General features: G+C 35.9%; 1 protein-coding gene across 1 annotated transcript in view; it reads left to right on the top strand.

Moving 5' to 3' along the window:
- Positions 1 to 1,257, top strand: part of CPA6 (carboxypeptidase A6) — a 314,542-nt gene extending 313,285 nt beyond the window's left edge. Inside the window, exon 11 of the mRNA XM_063080149.1 lies at positions 1,070 to 1,257. Coding sequence (XP_062936219.1) covers positions 1,070 to 1,257 — 188 coding nt within the window. The remainder of the gene's footprint in view (positions 1 to 1,069) is intronic.
- Positions 1,258 to 17,188: the final 15,931 nt, after the last annotated feature.

Here is a 17,188-nt window from a genome sequence, read left to right as displayed (position 1 = left end):
ACAGGGCAGTGTCATGAGAAGGCAGTGCTGTAGGAAAGGAGTCCTTGCGCATTTTGGTCAATGCAGATGCAACTAATCCAGTTAAAGAAACAGGGTCCTAGAAAAGGAACTCTCTCACTACCAAAGAGGACAATAACAATCAAGAGGTGACACATGTAAAAGGCGAGCAACATTTCTTCCTCTGAGCTAAAAGGAGAAAAGTCAGAGGGCTCTGATATCAGAAGAGAAGATGATGGGGTAACCATCTAGAGTAAGGGGGACAGTGGTAAAGTGAGGGGTGGGACAAGTAGAGAATGGGAAAAATTCAGTTAGTGAAAGACTGTAGGAAGCAGCATAGAGCAGCACTAGGAGCAGAAAAAGACTTCAGTGATTATACGGTATGAATTTATACGATATCTACTCAGCAAAGACTTTCTCTTGCTCCCACACCTGGAGTGATAGCAGAGAAACTGGGCCAGGGATTGACAATTGGCAAAACAAAGGCAGAAAAAGGACAGGGATGAGGCATCATGAGGGTCCGGTGAAAAATTTAATAAAGTAATTGACCATAGCCAAGTGGAGAGTCAAACAAAGCCACAAGAAGGCAGGATGAGTCTGGAAACTCCAAACTTGAGTAAAGGCAAAGAATGAGTCCAGCAGGAATGGAAAAATAGGAGAGGTGGAAAAGATGAGGAGGTTTTCTGGAAAGAGAATTTTAATATTTTAGACCATGGAAGTGGAGAACTGAGTGATAAGAACTAAAAAAACAAAGAAAATCTATGGTGTAGATTATTTATAGGTGAATAAAGTGAGCATAAAGATTTATGTTATTGGAATTGAGGTCACCATAGTGGCAAAGCATTAATACTTAGACTAGATGCTCCAAGATGATGGCAGGTGTGATTTATATGTTCTATGAGCCAAATACCAAGGAACTACTGTTAAATCATTCTTACTGAAATGGTATTTAATTGGAAGGATATAGTATAGCTTAGTAAGCAAGTACTATATATACATTTAGAAAATTATACAGACTCTTCAGTGAGGCTAATCTATTTCTTTTTCTTTTTCTTTTTCTTTTAACTTTTAGATGTGAGCTCTGGCAGCTCAATGGATTGGGCCTACAAAAATGGAATACCCTATGCCTTTGCTTTTGAACTACGTGACACTGGACACTTTGGATTTTTACTCCCAGAGACGCTCATCAAACCCACCTGTACAGAGACCATGCTGGCTGTGAAGAATATCACAATGCACCTGCTAAAGAAGTGTCCCTGAGAGGGCCCAAGGGCCAAGTCAGCCCCCAGAGAGAGAGAGCTGATTCCGAGCAAGGGCTAGTTGGCACTGGGTAGAAATTGTTTTTAAAGTGAAGGGCAACTGCTAAGAATGAACATATCAATGACTTTAAAAGGACCTTCTCATGCAATTCAACTCTTTATGACAAGAGAAGACAGTAAAAATAAGGGCATAGCCTAGTTTGTTATAAAAGAATGCATCCATTTTATATCCCTTTAGAGTCTTGTTTGATTTCTAGGGAGAAAAGATGTTTACAAATTCCTTTGTCTCAAGACATGTACAAATTAATTAAGGATTTCTCTTCAATAAACCTCATGTTCTCAGTTAAGATCTAGGCTCCTAATGATATTTAATTACTTGGTTCTCATTTGAAATGAAAATTTTCGAAATGGAAAGAATTAACCACATTTCTTTATATAATAAATATACAATTTACCAAGACCTCAGATTATTTACATCATCATCCTCTGGTGTTAGTGTACCATAGACCTATAAAAATATAGCAAGATGGAACAACCTGTGTTTGAACTCTGAGAATGCCACTTAAAAAAAAATGAGTAAACGTTAGTTAGGGGGCCAGACATAGAGTTACGATCTTTACACTAACACTATCACTTATTCCTCACACTCCTATGAGGTAGATACTACCATTATTGAGGCTTAGAAAAGTAACACAGACTTCTATTTCCAGGGAGATGACAGGGTAGGTATCTGGACTGCCGGAAATAACTAAAACTTCTGGACAAATTATAATTTTTTAATCATCTTAATGTCACCAGACAAGAAAGTAAGGAAATCTCAGGCCAGGCACTGAGTGAACAAGAATCTACAGAGGTAAGTGGCAGACTGTTATCCTGAGAGCATTTGTCAAACCAGCTGAGTGTAGACTGATTTTCACAGGATTTTGAGGAATGGGGCTAGAGAACAAAGCCCAGGGCTACTCCAAATTGGGAAGTCTAATAGATTCTCCTCCTACCAGAATTCTGGGATTCCCAAGGGCTATACCTTCAGTGTAAGGGCAAATTAGAAATAAACCCCATACTACTTCTAATGGACCACAAGGAAAATTGACCATTTCAAATTTGGCAAGAGGAGAAAGGAGAAAATTGGCACTGAGAATTTGTAGCCACAAGTCAGTCTTTACACAGGTTGTGGTCCAAGTTCAGACTACCTAAATGGGCTGATAAACCTCTAGCCAAGAATTTAATGCAGATTAATCCTAGGCTGGTAACATCCCCATACATTTGGTATAAGCAAAAACAAATCCTCTTAGCAGATTTGTCTGACCAAAACATATCATGAATACCCAGATAAAGAGATAAGCCTAAAAACATCCAGAGGGGGAAAAAAGAGAGATCACAGACAAAGAAATGAGGACTAAGGTAGCATGAAAATTCTCAACAGCACCACTAAAACTTGAAGGCAATGGAGAAATGCCTTCAGAATTCTGGGAGAAAATTATACAGAAAATCTACACCCAGCAAAATTATCAAAGAAATATTGAGGGTGGAATATAGACATTTTCATAAACATGAGGTCCTAAATTATTTACCTTTCTCAGGATAATCCTAAATGTGCTCTACCAAAATTAAGGCATACACCAAGAGAAAGATGTAAGGTACAGGAACATTAGGAATCTAACACAGGAGACAGGCACTGAAAACTATCTCATGATAATGAAGGGAAAAGTCCCAGGTAACAGCTATATGTCAGACTTACAGAACAACTAACTCGGAGTAGGAGGAAAACTGAAGACTTCAGATGAAATTCCCGGAGATAAATATGAAATGGATAAAATACTTAAACATGTTCAAAGGCAACTTTTGCTTATACAAGGACACTTCAAAAAGTTCATGGAAAGATTCATATTATATTTTAATTCTATTTTTATACCAATTTTTTTAAATACCCTAATATTAGAGAACTTGGGGATGAATTAGTAATAAGAGCACAGAAAATCAAGCAAACAAAAAAAAATGTATTTTGTTAACTGGCAAAAACAATGTGTTATACAAGAAATAGAATCAGAGAGTACTATGTGACAGCTATAAGTGATATTTACATAGTTAAAATAGTGTTAGAGGCTGGCCAGTTAGCTCAGCTGGTTAGAGTACAGTGCTGATAACACTAAGGTCCGGTGTTCAGTCCCTGTACTGACCAGCCACTAAAAATAAAAATAAAAATAAATAAGATACATAATGTTAGCCTAAGTATTAATTTAACCTAAAATTGTGATATACATATTTTGGAAAAATAGGAAGAAGTGAAATGTAAGTGAGAGGAGGGGGGTATAGGAGAGCTAAATCCTCATCTTAGAAGAAAGAAGTCAAGAGATAGTCTCTAAGTCTGAAAAATCAAAAAATACTTGTATATGCACATTAATTAGAAATAAGTAAATACTACAAGAAATAACTAAAAAGATAAAAATTATTGGACTAATGAGAGGGATTTGGGATTAAGGAGGGATGGAGCAGAAGACTGTTGTTTTAATATAAGCCTTGTCATATTATTTGACTGGTTTTATTTTTTATTATGAAATATACATACCAAAGACTATATCTCTTTTAAAGGAAAATAATTTTAAAAAACAAACTCCCAACTACTCACCACCCAGTCCTTTTGATGTTTATGAAATGTATTTATATTGTTTCTATTGAAAATAATATTGAAATTAAATTTAAAACAAATGTTAAATGAGATTACATGTGGAGTGTCTAGCACAGAAATCAGAATATTGTAAACAATCAGGAAATATAAGTTTTGTCTATATTTTACCAATCTAATCTTATCTTTTTATCTTGTAGTACCGGTTATATAATTCAGGAATAGATCTCAGGCAGGTTTGAAAGTTGGTCCTACTAAGGAATATTACACCTGGGAATTTAAAGTTCAATTCATCCTGTCTAGCAGCAAATACTCCAGAATGATCTGGGGGTGGGCAGTTGTATTATACTAGTTATTTCTACCGTATATTGGCAAAAGCCAAAGTATCCAGAACAATCTGAAGGACTGGAGGTTTATGAAGACCTCCAAGAACGGAAAGATGCTACTTCTCAAAGGACCTGACAAGATGCATACCAATTAGCTGGTATCATCCAGTGACCTTCACAGACACTTGATGCCAGGAGACTTTCCCCTCTGATTGGGAGCATGCTGCCATAGTGACTGCTCTGTTAGCTGTCTGTGTCCAGGTCCTTTGCTGGTGTCTGTTGATGTCTTTCCATCAAACATTATCACCCCTGTGACAACCAAATAATAATCAACTCTTGGGTATTCAAGGGAAAAAAAGAATTTACAGGTAACCCCCCAAATTCATTTTTCCTATTTTTAATTTCTATCCTTCCCATACCCTATGTAATAAGATTCTGTTAGCAAATTAATACCAGTAACTAAAATTTATATTCTTTTATTTGTCCCTGCCTATTACATAGTATAGGTAGGTGCTAATAGTATTATTTTCAAAGTCAAAATAAGGGCAACAGAAAATGCAGAATCTGAATAATCCACAAACTGCAGGGTATATAGTTTCTTTATTAGCCATATATGGATTCAAGATGAAACTTTGCTTTGATGAATTTCATGAAAATTCTTTTCAATGATTACTCTTACATTTTAGTAGCACTGTATATATTTTATGGTTCAATTTCTATAAGTGGATATTTTAATATTCATAGGCTATTTTCATTTTTAATCTTTTAAAATTAAGCCACAAAATGTACTGTGGGATGATTTACGTTCAAGGCACTCTACTAGGTGCTGTGTGTAAGGAACAAAAGTATGATATTTATGTGAATGCTTGCATGTCAATACTTACTTAAGAACATACAAGTTTACTTCAACTAAAAACAGCACATGCATTTTTAAAAATAGTTCAGCAGGATACTTTTCTCCCCCACTATCATAAAAAGTAATTTTATAGATTCTGGTTATGTTGCATTTTAGTTCTCAACTTAATCAGTTTTAGTGAATATTTTAGTTTCTTAGGGCTTCCGTAGCAAAGTACCACAAACCAGATGGTATAAAATAGCACAAGTTTATTCTCTTACAGTTCTGGAGGCTAGAAGTCCAAATTCAAGGTGTCAGGAGGGCTATGCTCCCTCTATAACCTGCAGGAGAATCCTTCCTTGCCTCTCCCTTGCTGCTGGTTGGTTGCCAGCAATCTCGCGCATTCCTTGGTTTTCAGCTGCATAACTCTAATCTCTGCCTTGGACTCACATGACATTCTCTCTCTGTGTCTCTGTCTTCACATGGCCATCTTCTTAAAAGGACACTGTCATATTGGATCAGGGGCCCACCCTACTGCAATACGACTTCATCCTAACTAGTTACATCTACAATGACCCTATTTCCAAATAAAGTTGTATTCTGAGGTACTGGGGACTAGGAGTTTAACATATATTTTGGGGGGGATGAAATTCAACCCATAACAGTAAGCAATAATCATGAGATATTGATATTGGTAAGTATATTTACAAGGCCAAAAAGTGGTGAATCTTGCTTGAGTTTAATCTTTTGTTCCCAAGGCTGTTAGAAAATTAACACAAAAATAAAACATTTTTTTTAAGTTCTAATGCTCCCAATGAGATTTTTAAAATAGACTATCAATGAAACCAGAATGATCTACTCTTCACAGTTTACTTTTTTAAGAATAAAATTATAGGTCAAATTGTGATGTGCTCTTCTTAACAAAGGAATTTGTTAGTTTTAGTTCAAGTTGTCTATTACCTTAGCTCTTGATAATTATTTTGGGCTGCTGCATCATAAAAAGTATTTTACAGCTGAGTTATACTAGATCAAATCTAATTGATTAAATCAGAAGTCTGTGCAATGTTAATTAAAGTATGCTGTAGATTAAGTACAGTAATTACATGAGTGATTGTATTTAATGAAATATTTTCATGAATCAAAATCAGGATATTGCATAATAAACCTGAAAACAGCTACACTGAATAGCTAATATATTTCCAAAATGCATTGTGCTGAGAACTACTAAGACATCTGAATAGCACACATGAAAATAAGGCAGCTTGAAGATCTTGTAAGGCGGACCCTAAGTAACTCCTCATTTCCAACGCCTTGTCCCTGTTTTCTGGAGTTATGATTTCTAGGACTACTTCTTCCTCCCCCAGTGGATGCCTTATAAGGGTCTCTGCCCAGGACATCCATGCTCATTCCACCAGCCCAGGCCATGTGGCGCAAGGACATCCAATTGCAACTTAAGACGTCATAGTGTGTAGACGCTGGAGTACTACAGCCTCCAGTTTAAAGCCTTAGAATTTAGTTATGGGTTAGATTCTCATTTAGTTTAGTGTCCACGTAACACTGAAACAGTGTGTTCTAAGTTTCAAACTGATTCAAAAGTAAATGCTTCCCCAGATGGGAAGGATTCAAAGGTAACAGCAACATCCAGCCCTCTGTGAAAGTGAGCTAGCAGTCCAATGTACAGGCTCTGGAAGAAACAATTTGCAACAACCAAATGACTGATGTTAGGTTCAGTTATTGAATTTCTGTTATAACTTACTTTTGGCACAGGCACAGATCCCTGCTCTCCTAGATAGAATTCTTCAGTAATTCAGAGCTGTATTCAATATTCTAAGGGAAACTATCTGATATCCGCTAAGCAGAAATTGTGCTGCAGGATGTGTTTAGATCCAGCTGTCTATCTCAACCAATAAATGGTCTGAAACATTATGTGAAGTTTTCATTTGGTGGAGTAGCAAATGTGAATAGATGGTTTAATGGCTTTGTGTCAGGGTCAACAAAATTTCATAAAAGAATGAATATTTGGAGTATGTCACCGCACCTGTTACAAACTGTCATAGGAGATACATGAGGGTATCCTAGTACGACCAATCTAACCAGCAGCGTTGAAGAATCAACTAATTATTTGTGACAATGACATTAACTCTGAGTAGAATTTACTTCCAAAGAACCAATTCTGTACTGGGAACTTGAAATCAAATTAATGTTCTTTTTAGATTCATAAATGTGAACACTAGCCTTTATCTTTCCTTTAAAATACTTGGGAGTCTGTTTCTTTTTATTTATTATCTGTAGCCAAGCTGCTTTTATTATAGAAGACACTTTTAACTACAATCAACATTTTAACTGCAAATCTCATAGCAGTGCACACATTTTGTTCAGCCCTGCCAATTATTCCAAGTAGTACTTAAATATCACTAATAAAAGTATCCATCCTACAACTGGATACAAATTTTTAGTGTACCAATGTCTTTCCCTTCTCTTTGCCCTTCCCTTAAGGGCTAAGGACAATTCTAGTTTGCCTGCTTTAATCTCTTTCCTCTGCCTCCCTCCAATGCAGGTTCTGCTTTACTACACCAGTTCTTGAGTTTTGCCATGGGAAATTGGGGGGAGGGGGGAAAGTAGGAGGGGAGCAAGGGAGCAAGAGGGTCTTTAGACAAAGAACGTGAGCTTTCCCAGGGACTTTGAGGGGTCAAGGCACAGGCTGCAGTTTGTAGGACACTGGAGAGGAGTGCAAGAAAGGGAATTTTAAGAATCATTGCTGAAGATAACACTGTACATTGCTTTTGTGTTATTCAAAGAATTTGAAATCTTAAAATTACTGGACTATATTCTTTTAAATACATCATCATTTGGGGATGAACCATTTGGATCCTAGTTTTGTTAACATTAAAATCTGTAGTAGACATTTGCTATAATTTCTGTGTGACTACCACTTTTGAATATCCTTGCCATGTCTAAGAATGTGAAGTTTTAAGATTCGTAGCTTGCTAATGATAGAACCTAGAAAATGTGGTTCTCCAATATCTTTTGCACAATACAAACATGTGACTTAGGATCTCCCAATAAGAAACAATTCAAAAGTCAGAGTTGTTATTCAATAGGTATAAAGTTTCAGTTAGGCAAGATGAATAAGTTTTAGAGATCTGCTATACAACATCATGCCTACAGTTAACAATACTGGATTATACACTTAAAATTTTTTGAGAGCAGATTTTTCCTGAATGTTCTCACCACAATAAAAATAAATAAATATAGAATTTTCCAAAAAAAAAAAAAAGAGAGAGAAGTGAGCAACTTGAGGAAAGAAGTGACACACAGAATCCATATGGTAGCAAACATGGCAGCCAAGTTCCTGCTGCAGAAATGGCAGTGGTGGGGTGGGACAGCAGTAGTGGCCCTTGTGGGGCAGTAGTGGTAGCCATGGTTAAACTCCTCAGGCCAGTTCTGCAGCCTGTATTTGGATATCATTCCTGGACCCTAAGTCTTGAGCTGGTTCTCCAATAAATATCTAAATAATAACCCCCTTTTCTGCTTAATAAGCCAGCACTTATTTTTGGTATCACACAGTATATTTTATTAAAACCTTTATTGGGTTAGATATGATAGTAGTAACTCAGTTTTCCACTCTTACTCTAATTTTATATTTAATCCAGGCATTATATGCTGGATAATGTTACTTATAGATTTTAACCTGTAGCTTTAAATTCTAGACCACTGAAGGAAAAAAAAAATGTAAGGTTTTGTTTCCAAAAGATTAACGAAAATGGCAAGAGTAGACCACAGAATAGGTGTTTGCAAAATTTCAAGTAGAATTTCTCTTGTAAAGGGAGGGCAGAATGAGATAAGAAGTGTTTGGCTTTATATTTATAAAAGAGAGAAGATTCTGATTAGCGATCCTGGGTCTCCAGAGGAGTCCTCCTCTGGTTTTCATCTGTAGAACAGGGATAACATGAGCTGTATTACAGGTATACTGCAAGGATTAAAGGAGGTAACACATGGAAAACAGCAGCATAGGGCCTGAGCCCTAAAATATCCAGAACAAGCAAAGTGTTCTAAATTTTATGAATTTGTAAGAATATAAAGTAGAGGATCTAGAAAAGTCTTTTTGCTGGGGAAAAAATATAAATCTAATCGAAGTGTGCAGAGATCTTCATTGATTATGGGTACATGGTCACTAATATTCCACTTTGATCTACTTTTCTCACACTCCAGCTACTGGATATCTTTAACTAATTAGGAAATTATTTCTTTTCCCCCCTGTAGTACACTGTACACAAAGTATATCAACTTGGAAAAAAAAGTACTTCAATAAATATCTCCTCTAAAAGGAGGAGGAAATCATTTAAATACAGGCTTTAATGAGCAGAAATATCTCTACTTAGCACTCTGGGGTAATAAGGATTTTATTCTTAAAATCCTACACTAACAAGACTTAAATAGTTATTAGATGCACTTACCATTCTGTGTATAAGGCAAACAAATAATCTGCCAGTGAAAACTCCATGTCTCAAGGGATTTGTGAATTTATTTATTCAATAAGTGTTTATTGAGCAACTACTGTGTGATCGACATTGTCTCCTGTCAAGTTAATCCACAAATAAAATCATAAAGAAGGTAAAGTTCACATCAATACCTTCTCTCTGGGCAACTTCTCTGTTCCCTCTGGATAACCAGCACTCTCTGTTGCCTCCCACTGCCCAGGAAACCCCTCACCTCCATCAACATCTCCAGCCAAAGCCACATATCCTGCCTGCCCTTCCAGTAGGTCTCAAATTCCAAATTTGTCTCCACTTCTCTTCCTACCAAAACTGCCCTCTCTGGTGTGCCCTAGAAGGAAATGCTCTCATCTTTCTATTGGAGGGTGCACAAGTAGCCCAAGTACCACCATGTAAAAGGATTTTAACCCTCTACATGGAATGCACCTTCTAGCAGGGAATAATTGCTTAATAACCACAGGAAAGAATTTTCTCAGCCATGAAAAAGTGTGAAATTCTGCCATTACCAGCAACACGGATGAGCTTGGAGAAAATCATAAGCGAAATAAGCCAGGCGCAGAAAAAGAAATACTGCATGTCCTCACTCTTAAGTGAGAGCAAAGAAAGACAAAGGTGGGGTCGGAGGGAAGGAAGGAAGAAGGAAAGGAAGGAGAGGAAGGAAAGACCACAATAAAACATTGAACTTTCAGAGGAGAGAACAGACCTATAGTTACTAGAGGTGGGAAAAGGGAAGGGAGAGGGGGGTTAGGGAGTAATTGGGTGAGGAACACAAAGAATAATTATGATTTGTAATGATGAACATGCTAATAATATTGATTTGATCATCACGTACTGTACACAAATACTGAGAGTCAATTCTGTACCCCATAAATATTTATAATCAATTATATTTCAATTTAAAAATTAAAATTAAAAAAAATTTTTTCTAATGATTTGGGAGGATAAGTACACCCTCCACTTAACATAGCATACCTGTCTACCCCTGCTCCACTGGTGTGCAAGGCATGTCATCATCCTAGCTCACAGCCGTTTTGTTTTTCCTGCTTCTGCACCAGCCAGAGATGTGCAGTTTGCCACTCTACTGACGGCTGGGAGTGTAATCATGGATTTGTTCCCCAGCCTTCAGGCCGCAGGCCATTTCTGGACCTAACCCATGTCCATGGCTTCGAGTCTGCAAATAAGAAAGGAGATGTCATCCTTCTTATTCTGACAGCGTGCCACACAGCCATGCCATGGATTGTATTCCAAAATTTTAATATCGTTTATGCTTGTACACACACAGCAACAGACACACAAGCTGGTTTGTTTTTACCCTTTAAGTTTTTCCTTCTACATTCACCGGCCTTTTGGGGAATTGACTGCAAAAGGGTCCAAATTTTTATTATCATGTAGTAGATATGGATGGTATTTAGAAATCTTAAAGGTTGTTTTGCTTTTTCCTCAGAAATATAAAAGGAGCCAAGATGTGTAACATATTACTTTTATTTTTTCTGCCCTATTCTCAACGTAGGAGTCTGAGCAGCTGCTATCTCAGCAGATACCTAACCTAAATAGCTATTCTTAAACACAAAAAAGAGATCTTCAGGAACATACATTTACCAAAGATCTGTGCTCCAAGCATTTTTACTCAAAGAATTTTTACAATGGATCTTGTGATGATAATACTTAAGAGTGGTTTAAACTTTTTTAAGTACATCGTGGATACTTTTCAGTAATTTGACAACATCCCTGGGAATTTTGATAGTAACATCAGAATGCTACCTACACAGTGAGCCAAACTCAATAATTACTTGCTGATTGATTAATTGCTGTACGATCATTTGTAAAAATTGAGGCACAGAATATTTAAGCGATTTAAGTATGGTTTCTTGTCCCGTTAGTGACAAAGATGAGAATAGAAGCCCAGTCCTTACACTTTTTTTTAAACTTACTTTTGAAATTTTTAAACACTCACTGAGGTAATATAATATAATAAACCCCATCACCCAGTTTCAACAATTATTAACATTTTATTTTGCCAAATTTAGTTCATCTTTCCTCCTGCAAATTTTTTCTTGTTGCAGTATTAAAGCAAATCATAGACATATCATTTCACCCATAAATACTTCAACGTATATCTCTAATAATGTAGCCCTTAGATTTTACATGTTTGTAGTAGATCAACAATCTCCAAACAGTGGCCAAAGGACTCAGACACTCAACAAAAGTTTTTAGTACCCTTTCTTCATTCTTTCCCTATGTATTTCTCTCCTATGTCTCCCCCTCCCTCAAAAGAGAAAATCTAAATCAATAGGCCAATAAATAGAAAAGTGAAAAAAAAGGCAAAAAAAAAAAAAAAAGAAATACAATAATCTTGATGGAGGAAATATAAAATGTCACCTTCGAAGTTACTTTAGAACATTTCATTATTTTCCAGTTCTAAGAATAGCAAAGCAAATGCCTCTTTTATCTTCCTCCAGGATAACCAGGTCCCTGAAAATGTCATGGTGTGGAAACTCCATTCTGGGTATTCCAAAAATCCTGGGGTTGTATGAAGGCTCTGTGTATACATAGTTTGCTGTGAAAATTGTGGCGGTGTTTAATAAAATATACATAACGTTCCTGAGTGTCTCACCTTGTTAAATATTTATTTGGTATATAATTTAACAAAGGTCCTGTGATATTACTATTTTATGGGTTTATCGAAATTTTAATTCATTCTACTTTCAACATGTAGTTTTAATATTGCACTCATTAAAAGGCAATCCATTCAGTGCAGAGGCAAATAACTTACCTATAGAGTGGCCATAAAGTCTGGAAACATAGGCAACTATGCATAATAAATGATTTATTGATATTACATTACAATACATGATGTGTTTGATGTGTTGTCCCTCATTAGTGATGCATAGTTTAATGTGCTGGGCAGAATTGCAATGAACAGGATACATTAACACAGCATTTCTAGCAATCTCTGCACATGCATCTGTAATGCATCGCCTCAGATCAGTAGTTCTTACATGTGATCTCTGGAATCAGCACCATCAGCAATGCCAGAGAATGCTAAAAATGCAAATTTGAGGGACCTCAACCGAGACCTACTGATTCAGAAACTCTGACTAATAATCTGGGATTTAATAAATTCTGTATTTGATTCTGATGCAAGATAAAGTTTGAGAATCACTGGCTCAGATTATTTGTCTCTGATTTTCACTGGGGGAGTGAAAGAGGGTGCCCAGAACGTGCCCTTTTATCATACCCCATGCTTGCCAGATTATCAAATAAAAATACAGAAGGACACTCAATTAAATTTGAATTTCAGATGAAAAACAAGTAAGCTTTTACTATAATTACGGCTCTTGGAAGTATGCCCCATGCATATATATCTCATATATGCAAGGGATATACAAGTATCCCATGCATATTTATACTAAAAAAGTATTTGTTATTTATCTGATCTTCAAATTTAACTTTTCATCCTGTGTCCTGATTTTTTCTGGCACCCTTACCCCATACCCAAGGGTGTTCTGATCTGGCCAGCATGTGCATACTCCACAAGGCTATGTCATCCAATCCAATTTTAGAAATTATAATCTCACTGGCCATTTACCACTCTGGGGTCATGTGGTAGTGTTCTCTGGGGTCATATGGTAGTGCTCTCTGGGTGATTAGTGCACTTGATAGGCACTAATTAGTGCTCACAACATGGTCAGACAGGGCAAAGAGCCAGCTTTACTTCCAAATTTTGTGGCCACTCTGTAGGTAGAAACATTGGGTGTCAGCTACTGACAAAAGCTAAAGAAATGCGTACCAAACCTCATCTAGCTAACCTTAATTTATGAAATGTGCAAACAACTTTTTCTCTGTTCAAAGAGCTTTATTTCATGTAAAGTTCTAAATTTCTAATAAGAAATAATTAACTATGGATCGAAATGTTTCTATAACCCTTAGCAGAGCTGCATGCTAATGGTAAGCCCTTTCCTATAACTGGTCCTAAGTCAGAAAATTAAAACCAAACAATTTCAAAATCTAAATCTTTGCTGAATCATTCTTAGTCATTTCTCTTTCATTTTTTATTGTAATATAGTTGATTGTACATATCTGTGGGGTCCTGAGCTGAATATCAATACCTGTGTGCATTACATGATGCTCAAATCAGGATAATTAGTATATTCTGCATTATACAGTGTAATTGTTTCTCGTTGCCTTTACCAGTTCTGCCATATCCTCCTTCTGCCTCCCCCTTTCCCACCTCTGATAACCTCAGTTCTGTTTTCTCATTTTGAAAGTTCAACATATCATTGTGATCGTTGTATCTTTCTTTTTTATTTATTTGTTTATTTTTTTAGCTCCCACTTATGAGTGAGGACATGCAGTATTTCTCTTTCTATGTCTGGCTTATTTCATTTAACATGATTTTCTGTAAGTTTATTCATGTTGCTGTGAAAGGCAGGATTTCATTCTTTTTTATGGCAGAGTAGTATTTCATTGTGTACATATATCACATCTTCCTTATCCAGTCGTCCAGCAATGGGCATTAATAGAGCTGCAATAAACATGGGAGTATAGGTCTCCCTTCGACATGATTTCCATTCCTATGGCTATATACCCAGCAGTGGGATTGCCTGATCATATGGCAGTTCTATCTGTAGTTGTTTGAGGAAACTCCATACCGTTTTCCATAATGGCTGCACCAATATACAGTCCCACCAACAGAGTAGGAGGGTTCCCCTTTTTCCACATCCTGACCAGCGTTTGTTATTTTCTGTCTTTTTGATAATAGCCAGTCTAACTGGGGCAAGATGATATCTCAATGTGGTTTTGATTTGCATTTCCCTAATGCTGAATAATGTTGAGTATTTTTTCATGTGTCTGTTGGCCATTTGTATATCTTCCTTTGAGAAATGCGTATTTGGCTTCTTTGCCCATTTTTTAATCGGATTACTTGTTATTTTAATGTTGTTTGAGTTCCTTGATATTCTGGATATTAATCTTTTGTTGGATGCATAGTTTGCTAATAATTCCTAATGTTATGTAGGTTGTCTTTTCCCTCTGTTAATTGTTTCTTTTGTTGCACAGAAGCTTTTTAGTTTGATATAATCCCATTTGTTTATTTTTCCTTTTGTTGCCTGTGTTTGGGGGTCATTTTCATAAAGTCTTTGCCCAGTCCTACTTCCTTAAGTGTTTCCCCTATGTTTTCTATTAGGAGTTTTATAGTTTCAGGTCTTATATTTAAGCCTTTAATCCATTTTGAGTTGAGTTTAGTATATGGCAAGAGGTACAGGTCTACTTTCATTATTCTACATATGGATGTTGAGTTCCTCAGCACCATTTATTAAAGAGGCAGTCTTTTCCCCAACAAATGGCCTTGGTACAATTGTAGTATAATTTGAAGTCAGATAGGATTATGCCTGCAGCTTTATTTATTTGTTTGTTGGTTTGTTTGTTTGTTTGTTTGTTTTTGCTCAGGATTACTTTGGCTATTCAGGGTCTTTTGTTGTTCCATATGAAAAGTAGAATTGTTTTTTTCTATTTCTGTGAAGAATGTCATTGGTATTTTGATGGGGATTGCATTGACTCTGTAGATAACTTTGGGTAGAATAGACATTTTCACAGTGTTAATTCTTGCAATCCAAGAGCATGGAATGTCTTTCCATCTTTTTGTGTCCTCTTTAATTTCTTTCAACAATTATTTGTAGTTCTCATTATAGACATCTTTCACCTCCTTTATTAAATTGATTCCTAGGTGGGTTTTTTTTTTTTTTTTTTTTTTTTTTTTTTTGGTGACTATTGTAAATGGGCTTGCTTTCTTCATTTCTTTTTCTGCTAGCTTGCTGTTGGAATACAAAAATGCTAATGACTTTTGGGTGTTGATTTCTCTCCTGCAACTTTACTGAAATCGTTTATCAACTCTAAGAGGTTTTTTGTAGAGTTTTTAGGCTTTTCTATATTTAAGACCATGTCATCTGCAACTAGGGACAATTTGACTTCATCTTTTCCAATCTGGATGCCTTTTATTTCTTTCCCTTGCCTGATTGCTATGACTGGTACTTCCAATATTATGTTAAATATGAGTGGTGAGAGAGGACATCTTCTCTTGTTTCTATTCTTAAGGGGAAAGCTTTCAACATTTCCCCAGTCAGGATGATATTGGTGGTGAGTTTGTCTTATATGGGTTTTATTGTGTTGACATACTTTCCTTCTATACCTAATTTTCCAAGAGTGTTTATTATGAAACAATGTTGAATTTTGTCAAATGCTATTTCTGCATCTATTGAGTTAATCATATCATTTTTGTCCTTGATTTTTGTGGATGTGGTCTATCACATTTATTGACTTGCATATGTTGAAACATCCTTGCATCCCTGGGGTGAATTCTACATGATCATGGTTTATAATTTTTTTGATGTGTTGTTGTATTCTATTGTCTAATATTTTATTGAGGATTTTTGCATCTATGTTTATCAAAGATATTGGTCTTTAGTTTTCTTTTTTGTTATATCTTTTGTTTTGCTATCAGGGTGATGCTGGTCACATAGCAACACTTTGGGAAAGTGGCCTCTGTTTCAGTTTTTTGTAACAGTTTGAAGAAAATTGGTATTAATTCACCTTTAAAGTTTGGTAGAATTCAACAGTAAAGCCATCGATCCTGGGCTTTTCTTTGTTGGTAGACTGCTGATGATTGCTCCAATCTCATTGCTTGTTATTGGTCTGTGTCTTCTTGGTTCAGACTTGGTAGTTTGTATGTGTCCAGAAATTTATCCATTTCCTTCAGGTATTCAAATTTGTTGGTATATCATTATTTACAATAATCTCTAATGATACTTTGTATTTCTGTGGTATCGGCTGTGATGCCCCCTTTTCCATTTCTTATTTTTGTTATTTGGGTCTTCTCTCTTCATTTTTTAGTTTGCCTACTATTTCATTTAGTTATGCTCTGATCTTAATTATTTATTTCCATCTGCTAATTTGGGGATTACACTGTTCTTATTTTTCTAGTTTTTTTAGGTGTAGCATTAGGTTGTTTATTTGAAATCTTTCAATTCTATTGATGTATGCATTTATTGAAATAAGCTTCCCTCTTAATATTGCTTTTGCAACATCCCACAGGTTTTGATATGATGTCTCTTTATTTTCATTAGTTTCAAGAAATTTTTTGATTTCCTGTTGAATTTCTTCTTAGACCCATATGTCATTCAGGAGTATGTTGTTTAATTTCCATGTGTTTGTATAGTTTCCAGAGTTTTGCTTGTTATTGATTTCTAGTTTTAATCCATTGTAGTCTGAGAAGATACTTAAAATGATTTCAATGTTTTTAAATTTGTTGAGGCTTGATTTGTGACCTAACATGTGGTCTATCCTAAAGAATGCTCTATGTGCTGATGGAAAGAATGTATATTCTGTAGTTGTTGGAGGAAATGTTCTTTAGATACCTGCCAAGTCTAATTGGTCTAAAGTGTGCTTTAAATCCTTTTTCTCTGTTGATTTGTGGCCTAGACAATCTGTCTAATGTTGAGAGAGTCATGTTCAGGTCCCCAGCTATTATCATTTTTGCATCTATCTCTTTATTTACATCAATAGTCTGGGTGCTCCAGTGGTGGGTGCATATATATTTATGATTGTTATGTCTTCTTGCTGGATAGATTTATCATTATATAGTGGCTTTCTTTGTC

Source organism: Cynocephalus volans, chromosome 15 (genome assembly GCF_027409185.1).
Source record: "Cynocephalus volans isolate mCynVol1 chromosome 15, mCynVol1.pri, whole genome shotgun sequence".
Classification (NCBI taxonomy): domain Eukaryota; kingdom Metazoa; phylum Chordata; class Mammalia; order Dermoptera; family Cynocephalidae; genus Cynocephalus; species Cynocephalus volans.
Note: the sequence above shows the minus strand (reverse complement) of the source record. Positions and strands in the feature narration are given on the sequence as shown.